Source organism: Chrysemys picta, chromosome 7, assembly GCF_011386835.1.
Source record: "Chrysemys picta bellii isolate R12L10 chromosome 7, ASM1138683v2, whole genome shotgun sequence".
NCBI classification, from domain to species: domain Eukaryota; kingdom Metazoa; phylum Chordata; order Testudines; family Emydidae; genus Chrysemys; species Chrysemys picta.
The window spans coordinates 128,352,225-128,372,432 of NC_088797.1; the positions used below are offsets into that span (position 1 = coordinate 128,352,225).

General features: G+C 50.7%; 1 protein-coding gene across 6 annotated transcripts in view; it reads right to left on the reverse strand.

Moving 5' to 3' along the window:
• Positions 1 to 19,951, reverse strand: part of CNNM1 (cyclin and CBS domain divalent metal cation transport mediator 1) — a 56,400-nt gene extending 36,449 nt beyond the window's left edge. For 4 of the 6 annotated variants that reach the window (XM_065552731.1, XM_065552730.1, XM_065552732.1 and 1 more), the window contains exon 1: positions 18,403 to 19,950. In XM_065552731.1, the coding sequence (XP_065408803.1) occupies positions 18,403 to 19,891 (1,489 nt within the window). In that variant the 5' untranslated portion in view covers positions 19,892 to 19,950. Of the gene's footprint in view, positions 1 to 18,402 lie in introns of all 6 variants that reach the window. The other 2 variants (XM_065552733.1, XM_065552727.1) reach the window with 2 other exon arrangements.
• Between the last annotated feature and the right edge of the window lie 257 nt (positions 19,952 to 20,208).

Genomic DNA, 20,208 nt, shown 5'->3' on the forward strand with positions numbered 1-20,208 from the left:
CCAGTTTGGACTGGTACAAAGAGCACTAGGAACGAAGGGCCCTGAACAAAAACACCCCCAAAAGAACCCAGGACTTAAAAACCCTCCCGAGAGCCAAAGCAAGTCAGAGACTACAGCGGACCCCGGACAACCTGGGCCCAGGACAGAACTCCCGTCCATCCTACCTCCTCTTCTTCTTACGTTATACCCAGGCTTGGCCAGCCGTGGGTAGAGCGTGTGTGAGTATGAAAGTGGGTTAGGTCTTGGGGCACTAACGCTTTCTTCCTTCCTCTGAGTGATGTAGGGAGCACCCATCACTTTTCGCTGTTATTTTATTATGTTATTAATAAAGCTTTAAAACTTAGACACTTGGTGTGTTTCGTCATCTCCTCTGCTAAAAAGATCCTGTGGCTTCAGCCTGAGCACCTGAGGCCTCAGGCAGATTGGTAAGAGAAATCTGTCACACTCTCCATGAGACGCTGTTTGCTTGCTCAGCCTTTGGATTCTACTCACCCTTCCAGTTCAGCATCTACAAGAGGCCGTTGGGGGGAGAGCGAGGCCACGGTGCTGCAGGTCTCTGCTGGGTGGATCGCACTCTGTCTCAGCCCTCCCACATCTAGCTGCGGGTCCAAGGCTAGTTCCTACCTGTCCTGGCTCCACGCTGCACCCCAGAAGCTGCCAGCACGTCTGGCTCCTAGGCAGCGCGGTCAGGGCGCTCCACCCGAGCACCAGCTCCGCACTCCTATTAGTTGGGAACTGTGGCCAATGGGAGCTGCTGGAGCAGTGCCTGCGGGTGAGAGCAGCGCGCAGAGCCGCCTGCCATGCCTCCGCCTAGGAGCCGGACCTGCTGGCTTAGCCCCCCCCAAACCCAGAGCCCCCTCCGACACTCCAAACCCCTCATCCCTAGTTCCACCCCAGGGCCTGCACCCCCAGATGAAGCCCTCACCCCCTCCTGCACCCCAACCCCCTGCCCCAGCCCAGAGCCCCCTCCCACACCCTGAACTCCTCTGCCCCACCCCCCAGCCTGCAGCCCCCTCCTACACTCCAAACCCCTCATTTCTGGTCTCACGTCAGAGCCCGCTCCCCCAGTTAAGGCCCTCACCCCTTTCCGCACCCCAATCCCCTGCCCCAGCCCTGTGAAAGTGAGTGAGAGTGAGCCACTGAGGGAGGGGGAATGTAGTGAGCAGGGGGCGGGGCCTCAGAGAAGGGGCAGGGGCGGGGCCTCAGGGAAGGGGGTGGGATGTTGTTTTGTGCGATTAGAATGTTGGCAGTGACGCTGCTGTAGCGCATCTGGGGGAGACACTATCCCGACGGGAGAGAGCTCTCCTGTCAGCATAATAAATCCACCTCTGTGAGCGGCGGTAGCTATGTCAGCGGGAGAAGCTCTCCCATCAACATAGCACTGCCCACACCGACGTTTAGGTCAGTGTAACTTACGTCGCTCGGGGGCTGGCTTATTCATACCCCCGAGCGACAAAAGTTATATTGTGTACATGCCCTTTGGCTCCTCTGTAAACAGTCCTAATCTTTTCAGTCTCTCCTCACGGGGGAGTCTGAGGCAGAGAAATTGTCTAGCTTCCCCACAATGTCCTTCTCTTCAGCTATGCTTTACTGCCTGAAAGTCCAGCAGACCCACTCATTCTCTGAGGCCTCTTCTTGCTGATATACTTAAAGCAAGTTACTTACGTCTCTGGCTAGCTGCTCTTCCAAGCTTCCCAATTCCTCCTTTTACCTGGTCCATTCTTTTGGCTTCAGTTGGGCTGGATTTCCATTTCTTGACGGATACCCCTTGCCTTGCCATAGATCCAATTTGCTCCCTCCCCCTCATCTGCCCATTTCCTTCTTTGTTCAGGGACGCCATTTGATTAATTAGCTTTCTTCTCAATTTTAGATTCTTTTAGATTCATAAAGATCTTAATTTCTTCCCTTTAATCTTCTTGCCTAGCTTTTTTTAAAACCATCCCCTTTGTAAAGCCTAATGTCACAGTTCTAGGGCGTTTTAGGATTCCCTCCCCCAAGGAGATTCAATCAATTTAATTATGGTGCACGCAGCAAAAGTTCCCTCATACTTAAGGTTGTATCACAGAGTTCAGTTTTCAATTGAAAATCTTTATTTTGTAAAAATCTCACTGAAATGGCAAAAACAAAAACAAAAAATATAAAATTTGAGCACAATTTAAAATTTTCACAGTGGTTTGATGAAAAATGACTCAATACAGAGACAAAAATAAGAGTTAAAAATCACTCCTTTGGCAATTTTCTTCACTGGATTGTCTCATTTTTCTTTGTATCCCTTTTGCAAGAAACTCTAAAACACTCTGGGTCTTGTTCTTTGTTCACATGTGCTGAGTGCTGAAATATCAGTTACACTGGGGTAGTGTTTGTCTACAGAGATTTATAACTTCTTAGCTAAATGGAAAATGTGTGCCAAGTTGAACACACCAAATTTTAATTTGACAAATCTTCTGCAGTGTGAACACAGCCACTCACTTCGAGAGAGACTGACAGACTGCCTTCCCTCTGTCTTACCCATGCTTCTGGCCTAGGAGAAAGCCCCTTGAGCTGGAAAAGAGAAGACCAGGAGTTACTCTTCTCTCTTCTAACGGAGACCACAAACTGCAACCTAGAGGACAATTAGGGAAGAGCTGCTGAACACTCCTCCCTCCCCAATTTCTAAAACAGAGAGCTTGGGCAGTTAAAGTCAAAGCAGGCTTAGAACTCAGGTCTCCAGGAGGCCAAAGCCCAAACTTATCAACTGCCCCACACTGTCTTTCAGCGTGACTAAGCCACACTCCATTCTAGTGCAAATGTAACGCCAACAGGCCGTTGGGATGGAACCTGGGACCTCTGGAGCCTAGTACAGGAGCCTCTCCCGCATGAGCTCAAAGCCACATGGCTCTTAGCTAAGGCTACAGAACAGACTCATTAATCTCTAGGTGGTCTCGGTGCCACTATAGGGGACAGAACACCACACGCAGGAGGTGTGTGGGTTACACAAACCCTGTAGCATGGACACACAATATAAAGATACCTCATAGCAGGATAGCTCCTTTCCTTTCCTTTCCAGAATAAGCTGTATAGGTACAAGGCACCTTTACACTGGTATAACTGCATCCATGCTCGGGGAATTGTACTGGTAGACTTAACGTGGTTCAGCTTTTCTGTGCAGACAAGTCCATATGTGGACGGGGCAATGGTCTGTGGGGGGGCAATGGTCTGACTGCATGTGATTCACACAATGAAGACCTGTTTAAAACAGATTTTGCACTGAAAAACTGCATGTGTAAAGCATGGTGTGAATCACTGAACTATGATTCCTGTTTCAGTTGCGTACGTCCCCGCTGGTCAGTTGTGTCCCCCCGGTGTGGCTCATCCACAGGATGTGAGCGGGTGACACACTCAGCTTGAGAATCTGTCTCTTCAGCCTGAGCTGTGCAGACTTGTGCCTCTAGCGCTGGCGGGAACGGGTTCAGTGCCTGGGGTGGGCGGGTTCAGTGCCTGGGCGGGGCGGGTTCAGTGCCTGGGGTGGGCGGGTTCAGTGCCTGGGCGGGGCGGGGCCAGGATGCCAGGTGGGGAGATTTGCTTCGTACGAGCAGGGAGGAGGAAGTGCAGGAGGCAGACGTGCTAGTGTGAAGCAGGCACGTGAACCTGCCTCTGCAGCCCTACAGGCTGTATCCAATTTCCAGAAGTCCATGAGAGGCTTTGGAGCATTTTGGGAAGACAGTGAGGACACAGACTCCTTCATGGGGGGGGGCCTCCAGCCGACTTCCCCTCTGCCTGGTGGGTGCTCGACCCCCCTGCCCCTGTCCTGCCTCTTACTGCCCCTGCACCGCCCTCGCCCCCATTCCACCCCTTCCCCAAAGTCCCCGCCCCTTCTCTGCCTCCTCCCCTGAGCGTGCCGCATCCCCGCTCCTCCCCCTCCCTCCGGAAAAGTCCTAAGCGCCACCAAACAGCTGTTAGGTGGGGGAGGGGGAAGCGCTGGGAGAGAGGGGGAAGAGCGGGGACGTGGCGCGCTTGGGAGGTGGGGGAGGCGAGGCGGGGACTGGGGGAGCTTGGCTGCCGGTGGGTGCCAAGCACCTGCTAGTTTTTCCCTGCGGATGCTCCAGACCCGGAGCGTGCACGGAGTCAGCGCCTACACCTCTAGCTGACAGTCACTGCTAACAACAGAGGGTGGATCCTGGTGAACTTATTTTCGGTATTTTTTAAAATGGGGATAAAATGTCAGACAACATTTACGAGACACATTACAGCCTCTCGCAAGCTGCAGACGGGTTGACGTGGTCAGGAGTGGCTCTACCAGAGCTGTTTCTCCCTCCAAGTCCCAGGCAAGTGCAGCTCCCCTCATCCCTGATTCATGGGGATCTATGCACTGAGGGACACCAAAGGAAGCTGGTGCCTTCTGACCTGTTTGCCAGAGGCTGGGAATGGGCGACAGGGGATGGATCACTTGATAATTGCCCTGTTCTGTTCATTCCCTCTGGGGCACCTGGCACTGGCCAGTGTCGGAAGACAGGACACTGGGCTAGATAGATCATTGGTCTGATCCAGTCTGGCCGTTCTTATGTTCTTCGGTCACTGTTTTTGTTTGCTAACCTCAGCAGTGTGAAGGCAGAATAGCTTCCCAAATGCAGGGACTGTGTGCAGTCAGATGTGCCGATCTCTTGATATAAAAGCAAATGAGGGGACTATTGAGGTTTTGCATTAGAGTGAAAGTTTGATGTTGGGCTATGAATTGCTTTTAGGTTTTCGTTGGGAGATGGACGTGAAAGCCTTCTGTTATCGATGGCATTGTAAGCAAAATGAAGGTAGAAAAGTCTTTGCCTTTAGCATATTTAAGACCATAAGAACTGCCATACTGGGACATGCCAATGATTTATCTAGCCCAGTAGCCTGTCTCTGACAGTGGCCAGTACCAGCACTTCAGAGGGAATGTACAGAACAGGTCAGTTGGAGCAATCCATCCATCTTCCTCTCCCTGCTTCTGGTAGTCAGATGCTTAGGGTCTCCCCAAGCATAGGGTTGCATCCCTGACCATGTTTGCTTATAGCCATTGATGGACCTATCCTCCATGAACTTCTCTATTTCTTTTTAAAACCCAGTTATACTTTTTGGCCAGGAGAATATCCCCTGGCAAGTAGTTCCACAGGTTAGTTGTGCATTGTGTGAAAAATTTTTTTTTCTTGTTTAGATTAAACCTGCTGTCTGTTAATTTCACTGGGTGACCCCTAGTTTTTGCATTGTGTGAAAGGGTAAACAACACTTTATTCACTTTTTCAATACCATTCATAATTTTATAGACCTCTATCCTGTCCCCCCCCCCCCTAGTCATCTCTTTTTTAAGATGAACAGCCCTAATCGTTTTAGTCTCTCCTCCGATGGAAGCCATTCCATACCCCTGACCAACTTTGTCGCCCTTCTCTGAACCTTTTCCACTTCCACTCTATCCTTTTGGTGACGAGGACTGGACCCAATATTGAAGGTGTGGGTGTACCCTGGATTTATGTGCTGGTATTGCATTTTCTGTAATTTCCCTTCTTAAGGCTTTGGCTGGATGGAGTGTGTCTTGCTAGAACTTTAACTACCATTAGATTTTGCTTTTGTTTAATTCTATTGTGGTTACTATTACTCCTGGGCTATTCCAAGAAGCACCTCAGTATATTGCTTCTCTAAACTCTCTCTCACTGCGACCCTGGACTGGCATATGTGCAGATAGTTGGAGACCTCCCTTGTTAGATTGTATTAGATTTAGTTGCCTCTTCAGTTCCTCTCATTCGTTCCCTGGGGAGGTTGCTGCACTATGCTATGAGTACGTGGTTTTCTGCTACTTGTGACATGGCCACACAGCGTCTACTGCGTGGTCCTCTCCCGTCAGGAAGTCTAAGTAGATTCCAGGGACTCCTTTACATACAGTGCTGCACACCCTACTACCTTCCCACCTTATGGCCTAATCTGTCCTGCCTGGGAGTTAAGTCAAATATTCATGTCCCAACAATTTGTCATCCTACCATACTATGGATAAGACCATTAAGTCAAGTTCCTCTTCCAGTGCCAGGCATTCTAGTTCATCTGTCTTTGACTTTAACCTTCTCACACTGGTAGAACAGACACTTACTTTTCACTTTTGACTATGTGCCTATTTTGTTTTCACTCCTTTGTCAGTTGCCCTGTTTTTCTGGACTGGACACTTGATCCCAACCAGTCCCTTGCCTTCAGTTCACCAGTAATTTCAGTCCTCTCCTTACTACCAGTTACCTTTGTATTACTTGGATCCTTAGCAATTAACTTTGACCTGTTTGGTCCTCAACGCTGTTGATGTTTCTAATTTAATCAGGTAGGGAGGGGAGTCCAAGAGGAAGTTCTGGTTGAACTGCTAAGTGAAAGAAGATCTGAAAAACTGGACCACTTCTCTGATTGGAGAGTGTTAGCTCCAAAATGAGAACCTCACATTCGATCTTGTTGGTTTGGGTAACCGCATTAGACCACTGTGTAGTGAGTCGGTGTGGCTCCCCTCCTGCCCAGAAGAGGGAGCCCACGTGCAGGCACCAGAGTGGGTGGAGCCACCGCCACCTGTCCCCGCCCCCCGGAAGTCAAGGGGGTGGGACAGGAAGTATAAAGGCCGGCTGCCAGAGCTCAGTCTGCGGCCAGCCACCACAGGGAGCAGACGTGCGGCCGGGAGCTCCCGACCAGGAGATCTCCGAGGCCCGAGCCCTAACTGGCCTGAGCTACCCCGGGCACGCTACGAGGAGGAGCCGCCGGAGCCCGTCCGCTCCCATCGCTGGGAGGAACCCTGGGAGCCCCCCCCCCCCCCACTAACACAGAGGGCGAGACTGCACCAGAACCCCTCCGCCCCTGCTGCTACCCAGAGGAGCCGCCCGAGTGCCGTTGGCCTGATTTCCCAGCAGAGCTACCGGACCTGCCACCAAGCCCTGGCCGAGAGGAGCCCATGCAGATGGACTGGCCCGAGCCCGGTGTGACGAACGAGGTAGGCTCTGAGGGGGATCATGGAAGTAGCCCGGGGGTAGCCGACCCCGGTCCGGCTGCAAACGAATGTGAGCCTATGTCAGTGTGTTGCGGTCTGGATACCCCACTGACCAGCAGCGGCAGTAACCGCTGCTAGGGCCCCGGGCTGGAACGCAGTGGAGTGGGTGGGCCTGCGTTCCCCCCCCTGCTACCCCGCTCACGGGTGGCAGGCTTCCCCCTCACCCAACGCTCGGCTACAGGAGCCTCGGCGTGCCTTACCTGAACTGTTTATCCGCTCAGCCCCTGCACCTAAGGGCCTGAGCTTTAACTGTGTTTGCCCTGCCCTGATCCAGGGCCTGGGCTCTTTAACTGTTTGCCTGCCCAGCCCCCACACCTACGGGCCTGGGCTAGAACTGTGTGGGCCCCGCCCTGATCCAGGGTCTGGGCTCCCTAGCTAGCTGTCGGTTTTGCTCAGTCCCTGCACCGGAGGGCCAGAGCTGCTGAAATAACTGACTATTTACCCCAACAGTAGTGAGTCGGTGTGGCTCCCCTCCCTCCGGAAGGGTCGAGCCCCGGCAAGGACCTATTACACACTGACTAATCTTATTGCTACTGAACTTTGTGCTACTTTTATACAACCTACACTTTTTGGCAACCTGGCACTACAGTGTCCAGAAATGCCCATTCCCACTGTTCCACAAGAGGATAATTCCATTCACCCCAGTAAACCGCAGACATCTCTATTGTGGCATAAGGAATTCTCAGCGTTTACACACGTATTAGATTTACTCTAACATACATGAATGCACCGTAGTGACTTCCAGATGGAACTAAGCAGCAACAGGGAAGTTTGAGAGGGAGTTTGTGGGAGGGAGACGTAATATAGTCGCTGTGGTTAGGAAGGGCCACATCGCCAGTGCCAACGCTGCTCCTGTCTCCTCCACCTGAGCCGATATCCAGACAGAGAGCTCGACCATGGATGCCTCTACCCAGATCCCGGTGTGGATTAGCAGAGACTGTGGCCTGCATTTCCCACTCGCAGAAAGCCAGGCTGGGGACCATCCAGTGCGAGAGGTGCCTGCTGGTGGAATCGCTCCGGAAGTAGGTGGCAGAGCTGCAGGAGGAGGTGGCTGGGCTGAGGAGCATCCCTGCCCGTGAGGAATTCCTCGAGTGTATTCACATGGAGACTGGCTAACCTAGTGAGGAGGGCTTTAAACTAGGTTTGACGGGGACAGGTGAGCAAAGCCCACAGGTAAGTGGGGAACATGGAGACCTGGGAGATGGGTCAGAAACAAGAGGAAGTGTGGGCTATAATGGCAGAGAGAAAGGAGGGTCAGGGCAAAACTGGGAGGCAAGATCAAACCAGTATCTTAGATGCCTATATACAAATGTGAGAAGTATGGGTAATAAGCAGGAAGAACTGAAAGTGCTAATAAATAAATAAATACAACTATGACATTGTTGGCATCACTGAAACTTGGTGGGATAATACACATGATTGGAATGTTGGTGTGGATGGATACAGCTTGCTCAGGAAGGATAGACAGGGGAAAAAGGGAGGAGGTGTTGCCTTATATATATTAAAAATGTACACACTTGGGCTGAGGTGGAGATGGACATAGGAGACGGAAGTGTTGAGAGTCTCTGGGTTAGGCTAAAAGGGGTAAAAAACAAGGGTGATGCCATGCTAGGAGTCTACTACAGGCCACCTAACCAGGTGGAAGAGGTGGATGAGGCTTTTTTTAAGCAACTAACAAAATCATCCAAAGCCCAAGATTTGGTAGTGATGGGGGACTTCAACTATCCGGATATATGTTGGGAAAATAACACAGCGGGGCACAGACTATCCAACAAATTCTTGGACTGCATTGCAGACGACTTTTTATTTCAGAAGGTTGAAAAAGCTACTGGGGGGAAGCTGTTCTAGACTTGATTTTAACAAATAGGGAGGAACTCATTGAGAATTTGAAAGTAGAAGGCAGCTTGGGTGAAAGTGATCATGAAATCATAGAGTTTGCAATTCTAAGGAAGGGTAGAAGGGAGTACAGCAAAATAGAGACAATGGATTTCAGGAAGGCAGATTTTGGGAAGCTCAGAGAGCTGATAGGTAAGGTCCCATGGGAATCAAGACTGAGGGGAAAAACAACTGAGGAGAGTTGGCAGTTTTTCAAAGGGACACTATTAAGGGCCCAAAAGCAAGCTATTCCGCTGGTTAGGAAAGATAGAAAATGTGGCAAAAGACCACCTTGGCTTAACCACGAGATCTTGCATGATCTAAAAAATAAAAAGGAGTCATATAAAAAATGGAAACTAGGACAAATTACAAAGGATGAATATAGGCAAACAAAACAGGAATGCAGGGGCAAGATTAGAAAGGCAAAGGCACAAAATGAGCTCAAACTAGCTACGGGAATAAAGGGAAACAAGACTTTTTATCAATACATTAGAAGCAAGAGGAAGACCAAAGACAGGGTAGGCCCGCTGCTCAGTGAAGAGGGAGAAACAGTAACAGGAAACTTGGAAATGGCAGAGATGCTTAATAACTTCTTTGTTTCGGTCTTCACCGAGAAGTCTGAAGGAATGCCTAACATAGTGAATGCTAATGGGAAGGGGGTAGGTTTAGCAGATAAAATAAAAAAAGAACAAGTTAAAAATCACTTAGAAAAGTTAGATGCCTGCAAGTCACCAGGGCCTGATGAAATGCATCCTAGAATACTCAAGGAGCTAATAGAGGAGGTATCTGAGCCTCTAGCTATTATCTTTGGAAAATCATGGGAGATGGGAGAGATTCCAGAAGACTGGAAAAGGGCAAATATAGTGCCCATCTATAAAAAGGGAAATAAAAACAACCCAGGAAACTACAGACCAGTTAGTTTAACTTCTGTGCCAGGGAAGATAATGGAGCAAGTACTTAAGGAAATCATCTGCAAACACTTGGAAGGTGGTAAAGTGATAGGGAATAGCCAGCATGGATTTGTAAAGAACAAATCGTGTCAAACCAATCTGATAGCTTTCTTTGATAGGATAACGAGTCTTGTGGATAAGGGTGAAGCTGTGGATGTGGTATACCTAGACTTTAGTAAGGCATTTGATACGGTCTCGCATGATATTCTTATCGATAAACTAGGCAAATACAATTTAGATGGGGCTACTATAAGGTGGGTGCATAACTGGCTGGATAACCGTACTCAGAGAGTTGTTATTAATGGTTCCCAATTCTGCTGGAAAGGCATAACGAGTGGGGTTCCGCAGGGGTCTGTTTTGGGACCGGCTCTGTTCAATATCTTCATTAACAACTTGGATATTGGCATAGAAAGTACGCTTATTAAGTTTGCAGATGATACCAAACTGGGAGGGATTCCAGTCTTTATTCAGGCCTAATCTGATAGTATCCAGTTTGCAAATTAATTCCAGTTCTGCAGCTTCACGTTGGAGTCTGGTTTTGAAGGTTTTTTTGTTGAAGAATTGCCACTTTTAGGTCTATTATTGAGTGACCAGAGAGATTGAAGTGTTCTCCTACTGGTTTTTGAATGTTATGATTCCTGATGTCCGATTTGTGTCCATTTATTCTTTTGCGTAGAGACTGTGTGGTTTGGCCAATGTACATGGCAGAGGGGCATTGCTAGCACATGATGGCATATATCACATGGGTAGATGTGCCACAAGGACTCCTCGTTGTTTACACAAATTAGATGTTTTCAAGTCACCAGGGCCTGATGAAACACATCCTAGAATACTCAAGGAGCTGACTGAGGAGATACCTGAGCCATTAGCAATTATCTTTGAAAAATCATAGAAGATGGGAGAGATTCCAGAAGACTGGAAAAGGGCAAATATAGAGCCCATCTATAAAAAGAGAAATAAGGACAACCCGGGGAATTACAGACCAGTCAGCTTAACTTCTGTATCCGGAAAGATAATGGAGCAAATAATTTGCAAACATGTAGAAGATAAGGTGATAAATAACAGTCAGCATGGATTTGTCAAGAACAAATCATGTCAAACCAACCTGATAGCTTTCTCTGACAGGGTAACAAGCCTTGTGGAAGGGGCGGAAGTGGTAGACGTCTTATATCTTGACTTTAGTAAAGCTTTTGATTCTGTCTCACATGACCTTCTCATAAACAAACTAGGGAAATGCAACCTAGATGGACCTACTATAAGGTGCTGCAAAACTGGTTGGACAATCGTTCCCAGAGAGTAGTTTTCAATGGTTCACAGTCATGCTGGAAGGGCATAACGAATGGGGTCCTGCAGAGATCAGTTCTGGGTCCGGTTCTGTTCAATATCTTCATCAATTATTTAGATAATGGCATAGAGAGTACACTTAAAGTTTGTGGACGATACCAAGCTGGGAGGGGTTGCAAGTGCTTTGGAGGATAGGATTAAAATTCAAAATGATCTGGACAAACTGAGAAATGGTCTGAAGTAAATAGGATGAAATTCAATAAGGAAACGTGCAAAGTGCTCCATTTAGGAAGGAACAATCAGTTGCACACAAACAAAATGGGCAATGACTGCTTAGGAAGGAGTCCTGCAGAAAGGGATCTGGGGGTCATAGTGGACCACAAGTTAAATATGAGTCAACAGTGAAATACTATTGCAAAAACAAAAGCTAATGTCATTCTGGGCTGTATTAGCAGGAGTGTTGTAAGCAAGACAGGACAAGTAATTATTCCGCTCTACTCCACGCTGATTAGGCCTCAACTGGAGTATTGTGTCGTTCTGGGTGCTACATTTCAGGAAAGATGTGGACAAATTGGAGAAAGTCTAGAGAAGAGCAACCCAAATGATGAAAGGTCTAGAAAACATGAGCTATGAGGGAAGATTGAAAAAACTGGGTTTGTTTAGTCTGGAAAAGAGAAGACTGAGAGGGGAACATGAGAAGAGTTTTCAAGTACATAAAAGGTTGTTACAAGGAGGCAAATTGTTCTCGTTAACCCCTAAGGATAGGACAAGCAATGGGCTTAAATTGCAGCAAGGGAGGTTTAGGTTGGACATTAGGGAAAACTTCCTAATTGTCAGGGTGGTTAAGCACTGGAATAAATTGCCCAGGGAGGTTGTAGAATCTCCATCATTGGGGAGTTTGAAGAGCAGGTTAGACAAACACCTGTCAGGGATGGTCTAGATAATACTTAGTCCTGCCTTGAGTGCAGGGGACTGGACTAGATGACCTCTCGAGGTCCCTTCCAGTCCTGTGATTCTTTGAGCACACCTGGAAATTAAAGAAGCCAAACTTTTAATTAATTCCCACCAGGAGGGTGAGAGTTTGGATGCTTTGTCAAGCAGAATCCATCCAGCTGCGATTCCAGGGAGTGGGAACAATTATTTGTGCAAGCCTCTGAGTCCAGTCTGCGGATAAGACACTGCTATTGGGATAAATGCAGCGTGTCCTATTGCTCATCATCTGCGGTAGAGAAGACATGCTTCCCTCTACAGTCCCATTGGCAGGGCAATGGGGAATAGCTTCCTCCTCCACAGCCTTCAGCAAGGACCTTGTGAGCAACTCTCTCTCGGACTGCAAGGAGGCCTCAGGCACTGATGGAGCCTGGTCATTCCCAGCTTCCAACTTTATTGATGGAATGCAACATGTCACCACTGGAGACGTTTCCTACAGAGCCGGATCCACCTGCTGCAGTACAGGTACAAAGCCCGTGAGCTACACGTGTGGGACTACTGCATGGCAGAGACTCTGACGGCTCTAACTAGGGAGGACACAAAAGCCTAGGACTATTGCTGGGAGAGCAAGCCTGCTGCAGAACAGTTCCTAGCCTCTTTAAAGCGGCAGGCAGCCTCTGCCATGATCAATAATGTCAGAACTGGGGGGAGGGAGAGCTCAGTGGTTTGAGCATTGGTCTGCTAAACCCAGGGTTGTGAGTTCAGTCCTTGAGGGGGCCACTTGGGGATCTGGGGCAAAATCAGTACTCAGTCCTGCTAGTGAAGGCAGGGGGCTGGACTCGATTACCTTTCAGGGTCTCTTCCAGTTCTAGGAGATGGGTGTAACTGCAGCAGAAGGTATAGCTTGTGGTAAGTCATCTTAAAAACACGCATGTAAACTCTTCACGGCACCAGTTCTGCTTTGTTCCTTTTCCCCCTTCTTGCTGCCAAACTCAACTTTCACCTAGGCAATGTGCTGTAGATACCCTCAACAGCAGAGCACACTCAAACTCTGCTATGCACCAAACAGAACACGTGAGCACCACGGTGCATATGCATCCTGTGTTATCCTAATGCAATCATAGAACCAAAGACCCGTACAGCGGGAAGGGTCATCTAGTCCAGTCCCCTGTGTGGAGACGGGGCCAAATAAACCTAGACCATCCCCGACAGGCGTTTGTCCAGCCTGTTCTTAAAAACCTCCAACGATGGGGATTCCACAGACTCCCTTGGAAGCCTATTCCAGAGCTTGACTATCCTTATAGACTCATAGAAGTGTAGGACTGGAGGGGACCTTGAGAGATCATCTAGTCCAGTCCCCTGCACTCAGTATTATCTAGATCCTCTCTGACAGGTGTTTGTCTAACCTGCTGTTAAACACCTCCAATGATGGAGATTCTACAACCTCCCTGGGCAATTTATCCCAGTGCTTAACCAGCCTGACAATTAGGAAGTTTTTCCTAATGTCCAACCTAAACCTTCCTTGCTGCAATGTAAGCCCATTACTACTTGTCCTGTTCTCAGTTCTTAAAGAGAACAATTTATCACCCTCCTCTTTATAACAGCTGTTTCTGTACTTGAAGACTTATCTTGTCCCCCATTAGTCCTCTCTTCTCCAGACTAAACAAACCCAATTTTTTCAATCTTTTCTCAAAGGTCATGTTTTCTAGACCTTTAATCATTTTTGTTGCTCTTCTCTAGATTTTCTCCAGTTTGGACACATCTTTTCCAAAATATGGTGCCCAGAACTGGACACAATACTCCAGTTGAGGCCTCCTCAGTGAGGAGTAGAGCGGAAGAATGACTTCTCCTGTCTTGCTTACAACACTCCTGCCAATACATCCCAGAATGATGGTGGGTTTTTTTGGGCACAGTATTACACTGTTGACTTGTATTTAATTTGTGATCCACTATAACCCCCAGATCCTTTTCTGCACTACTCCCTCCTAGGCAGACAAGGTGGATGAGGTAATATCTTTTAGCATGTTGGTAAGAGACACAAGCTTTCGACAGACACAGATGTAAGGACTCGGGGACAAGAACCCATGTCTGCAGAGCCTGGGGCAGCTGATATTCTCACAGTGCTACCAGGAGGCCATGCAACAGCACAGCCAGGGAGCACTGTGGAAAGCAGGCGCTGCAGGAAGTACCGCCCAAGAAACCCAGAGTAGCAGCCCTCTGATTGGCCGAATTCCCCTACTTAACCCCAGGGGTTGCCCCAGGAAGTTGTCTGGTCAATCGCACAGACTCTGACGGCACTGCCAGACTTCGGCTCTTCCCCTGGTCTCTGAGTCCAGCCGGACCCTGACTTCTGCCCCTTGATTCTAACCTTGTACTACCTCTGATCTCTGAGCCTGGCCTGACTCTGACCCTGGCCTGACTCTGACCCTGACTCTTGTTTACGGGACCTGGCCTTGCAATTCCGCCCACTCCTCACCCTGGTGGGCAGACCTCAGCCCAGCTGTGACCCTGGGCCATGCCACCTACGCCCCAGTCCCTTGTGACAGAGCTCTTCCGCAGTCTGGGAAAGGAACTCAGTGTCACAGCTTAACACAAGATCAAACAGATAGTTTAGCCTCAGTAGCGCACACATGCTACCAGACCATTCAAGGGGAAGTGGCTCGTTAACACTTCCTAGGCAGTCATTTCCTATTTTGTATTTGTGCAACTGAGTATTCCTTCCTTGCATTTGTCCTTATTGAATTTTATCCTATTTATTTCAGATCATTTCTCCAGTTTGTCCAGATCATTTTGAATTCTAATTCTGTCCTCCAAAAGCACGTGCAACCCCTCCCAGCTTGGTATGATCCACAAACTTTATACGTGTACTCTCTGCCATTATCCAAATCATTTATGAAGATACTGAATAGAACGAGACCCAGGAAAGATCCCTGAGGGACCCCACTCAGTATGCCCTTCCAGCTTGATTGTAAACCATTGAAAACTACTCCCTGAGTATGGTTTTCCATCCAGTTGTGCACCTTCTTTATAGTAGATTTGTCTAGGCTAAATAGTTTGTTTATAGCTAAAGACTTTCCTAATACCTAACCTAAATCTCTCTTGCTGCAGATTGTGCCCTTACTTCTTGACCTTCAGTGGACATGGAGGACAATTGATCCCTGTCCTCTTTATAACCGCTTTTAACAGATTCAAAGACTTATCAGGCCCCCCCCTCAGGCTATGGATATACTAGGAGGCTTTAGGGGCAGGGCTGTGCTTAGGATGACCAGACAGCAAATGTCAAAAATCAGGACGGGGGCGGGAGGGGGGGGGGGGGTAATAGGAGCCTATATAAGAAAAAGTCCCCAAAAATGGGACTGGCCCTATAAAATCAGGACATCTGGTCACCCTAGCTGTGCTGCTACAGCCCTGCCGCTAAAAGGCACGCGGTGTAGCTGCTGTTTGTCGGCAGGAGAGCGCTCTCCTGCAAACAAAGCGCTGTTCACAACGGCGCTTTTCGTCGGTAAACTTTTGTTGTTCAGTGGGTTTTGTTTTGTTTTGTTTTTTAACACCCCTGAACGACAAAAGTTTTGCCAATGAAGTGCCAGTGTAGAAAAAGCCTCTGTCTTCTTTTCTCAAGACTAAACACGCCCAATTTTTTTTTAACCTTTCCTAATAGATCAGGATTTCTAACCCATTTTTCAATTGTATTGCTCTTCTCTGGACTCCCTCCACTTTATCCATATCTTTCCTCAAGTGTGGTACCCAGAATTGGACACGGTACTCCAGTTGAGGCCTCTCCAGTGCCAACCAGAGTAGAACAATGACCTGTATCTTATATACAACACTCCTGTAAAGACACCCCTGAATGATATGTTGGGTTTTTTTTTTTTTTGCAATTGCATCACATTGTTGGCTTATATTCAATTTGTGATCCACTATGATGCCCAAATCCTTTTCAGTAGTAGTACCATCTAGCCAATTATTTCCAATTTTGTAGTTGTGCATTTGATTTTTCCTTCCTAAGTTAAGTACTTTGTTCTAGTCTTTATTGAATTTCATCTTATTGATTTCAGATCAATTCTCCTATTTGTCAAGGTAGTTTTGAATTATAATCCTATCCTGCAAAGTGCCTGCGACCACTCCCAGTCTAGTGCTATCCTCAAAATGTTATAAGCAAACTCTCCACTCCCCTAGCAGTCATTAATGAAAATATTGAATAGTACCGGACCTAGGACTGACCCCAAACATCTGTTATATTTTCATCTAGATCTGGTGCCCAGGAAGGAGGTGGGATGGGTTGAGACAGGTGTTACAGGCCAACACCCCACCGGATGGCACTGCAAACATTACTCTATCAGGTGCTTACAAGACAACTTTGACCAAATATAGATAGATAGATAATCTCAAAACCCAACAACCTATCCTCAAAGTTATGTGTCTATTTGAAAAAACAGTAAAACTCAAGCTTACTGTAACTGAAAAAGAGCAGACTGATGTTTCTACTGTTTTGGTTTGTTTTAGGGCTGTCCATTAATCGCAGTTAACTCACGTGATTGACTCAAAAAAATTAATCACTATTAATCGCACTGTTAAACAATAGAATTCCAACTGAAATTATTAAATATTTTTGGATGATTTTTTCTACATTTTCAAATATATTGATTTCTATTACAACAAAAAATACAAAGTGTACAGTGCTCACTTTATATTATTTTTATTACAAATATTTGCACTGTAAAAATGATACTATTTTTCAATTCACCTCATACAAGTACTGTAGTGCAATCTCTTTATCGTGAAAGTGTAACTTACAAATGTAGATTTTTTCTACATAACTGCTCTCAAAAACAAAACAATGTAAAACTTTAGAGCCTACAAGTCCACTCAGTCCTACTTCTTGTTCAGCCAATCGCTCAGACAAACAAGTTTGTTTACATTTACAGGAGATACTGCTGCCTCCTCCTTATTTACAGTGTCACCTGAAAGTGAGAACAGGCGTTCACATGGCACTTTTGTAGCCGGTTTTACATGGTATTCACATGTTTGTCTGAGCAATTGGCTGAAGTAGGACTGAGTGGACTTGTAGAATTATGTACAAAAAAAACTGCATTCAAAAATAAAACAATGTAAAACTTTAGAGCCTACATTTGTAAGTTCAGTGTTCATGATAAAGAGCTTGCACTACAGTGCTTGTACTAGGTGACTTGAAAAATACTATTTCTTTTGTTTTTTACAGTGCAAATATTTGTAATCAAAAATATAAAGTGAGCACTGTACACTTTGTATTCTGTGTTGTAACTGAAATCAGTATCTTTGAAAAAGTAGAAAACAAAACAAATCATATTCTATTATTGTTTAAAAGCATGATCACACAATTCATTTTTGTAATCACTTGACAGCCCTAGTTTGTTTACAATGTTCATTTGATAACAGTTTTAGTCCGTTTCCACCAGCATGAAGGGACAAAAGTAACTTTTAAACCCCCCAAACAAACCTGGAGACTCAGGCACCTCACCTCCAGCCCCTCTGTTAAACTGATTCCATGCACCAGCCTTTGAACACCCCGAGTGAGTGTTAACTAACCCTCCCAGCATCCGGCACTGGGGGGTAAGGCTCTGTCCCCATTCCACAGCCCAGCAGCGACCTTCCCAAGGGAGTGGCACAGCCAGGACTGAGCTCACAGCCCAGCTCCACGCCCGCTCGCTGCCGGCCTCACTCCGCCCAGCCTGGGTGCAGAGGTGCCAATGCAGAGCAGCCGCCCGAGTCCACCGCTCCCCCCCGGGGGGGCACATATTGCTGCCGGCGTGAGCCGCGGGGGCGGTGAATGACAGCGCTGCGACCCCCGAGGCGGCTCAGCCCGGCCCCTAGCTCGCTCCAACCCCTCAGCGCTTCGCAATGAGGTTCGGGGTCAAAAGCACCCGGGCAGCCGGACCCCGCATGGGGCGCACGACCCCCCCCCCCGCCCACACACACACCCCGAGAGCTGCGCGGAGCCCGCGGGCACACGCCAGGTTCATGCAGGGCGCAAAGAGCCCAGGAGCCCCCTTCCCGCCCAGGGCATCCTACCCGGGCATCCCAGCTCCGACAGCCGCAGGGCCCCCGCTCCCTGCCGGGAGTGCCCCGCACGCACGGGCCTGGGGGAGCAGGGGGCGGACGGGGTGCGCCAGAGGCAGCCGGCCAAGGGCCAGGGGGGCGCAAGGGGAAGGCGGTGGCTGCCGCGGGCGCACGGCCGGGTGCAGGCAGGGACAGGGGGACCCCGAGCCCCGCGGGAGGCTGCATGGCCCGGAGCGCACAGCCGGAGCCCGGGGAGTCGGGACGGGCGGTGCGTGCCCGAGGACAGAACCGGGGGTCCGGCGCCCTCACCCTTCTTGAACTCCTCCAGCAGCGTGTCCAGGCGGCTGTCGCTGAAGACCCAGTGCAGCGGCCGGCGGTAGAAGCGGGTGACGGTCTGCAGCGGGGTGCAGTCGTCGGGGTCCACGAAGGCCAGGTCCTTGACGAAGAGCAGGTCCACGATGTTGTCCCGCCGGTCGCCCTCGTAGACCGGGATGCGGGTGTAGCCGGAGCGCAGGATCTCGGAGACGGTGGCGAAGTCCAGCACGGCGTCGGAGCGCAGCAGGAAGCAGTCGGCCAGCGGGGTGAGCACGTCCTCCACCGCCTTGGTGCGCAGCTCCAGCGCGCCCTGCACCATGGCCAGCTCCTCCCGCACCAGGTCGCTGTGCGGGTCGGCGGCGCGCAGCGTCTCCAGCAGGCGCTCGCGGGTGGAGAAGGTGCTGAGCTCCTGGCGCAGCGCCCAGTCCAGCAGGCGGCTCAGCGGGTAGCAGAGCGGGAAGGTGGCGGCCATCAGCAGGCGGGTGAGGCAGAGCGTGTGCGAGGCGATGGCCAGCCCGTGCCGGGAACACACCGAGTAGGGCAGCACCTCGCCGCCCAGGAACACGGCGCCGGTGCACAGCAGCACGGGCAGCCAGGGCACGCCCTGCACCCAGCCGGCCAGCGCCGGCCCCTGGCCGGGCAGGGATGCGCACAGCCAGCCGGCCAGCGCCGCGTTGGCCCCGGCCTGGCCTAGCAGCAGGGTGCAGAGCAGGTAGGTGCCGCCGTGGCCCCGCACCGCCTGCACGCGGCGCGCCTGCTCCTGCTCCGCGGCCGAGCCGCTGTTGCGCAGCACGCGGAGCTCCAGCGGGTCCAGCGACAGCAGCGCCAGGCGCAGGCCGCTGAACAGCGCCGACAGCGCCAGCAGGAGCAGCGCCCCCAGGGCCCGGAGCCAGCCCGCCTCCGGCAGCGGCCCGAGCAGCCAGGGCGCCCGCGCCGCCCGCCGCACCCGCAGCAGGAAGCCGCCCGCCGCGCCGTGGTGCTGCCAGGCGCGCCCGTCCCAGGCGCAGAGCGAGAAGAGCCGCCCGCGCGGCCCGGCGCCGGGCTCCCCCTTGCGCGGCTCCCGCACTCGCACCCGCACCAGGGCGGAGCCGGCCGAGCCGCCCGGCTGCAGCGGGCCCAGCACCTCCACGTCCGAGGCCCAGGCGCTCTGCTGCGGGCAGCGCTCCCCGGGCGCCGGGCCCGCTCCCGCCGCCGGCTCCTCGATGAAGACCAGGCGGGGCTCGCTCTCCGCGCCGGGCGGCCCGCGGCTGCCGTTCCCCTCGGCCGGCGGCTGGAAGTAGAGGCGCAGCAGGAAACTGGCTCCCTCGACCGCCCCCAGCGCGCCGGCCTCCAGCGAGACCCGGCCCGGGGCCGTGTCCTCGGGCCGCAGCCCCAGCAGCCAGGCGGCCCCGGCGGGCGGGCGGCGGGAGAGCGAGAAGAAGAGCAGCAGCACCGCGCCCCGGCTCCGGCCCCAGCCGCCCGCCGCAGCCGCCTGCCCCGCCATGGCGCTCCGCCTGCACCGCAGCGCCCCGGCCGCGCGTCACGCTGCAGCCCACGTGCCGGGCTGGGAGCGGCCGCGCCCGCTGGGGCCGGGGGGCGGCCCGGAGTGGGGGGGCTGCGTCCGGCCTCCCCCTGGCGGGGCCCTCAACCAGAGGGGGACGGAATCCACGGGGGCTGTGGCCAAGAGTCCACAAAGGCGCAGGGCGGCTGGGCTCACCAGAGAGCAAGTGTGAAAAATAGGGATGCGTGGGGGTAATAGGAGCCTATATAAGAAAAAAAACCCAAAATCAGGACTGTCCCTATAAAATCGGGACATCTGGT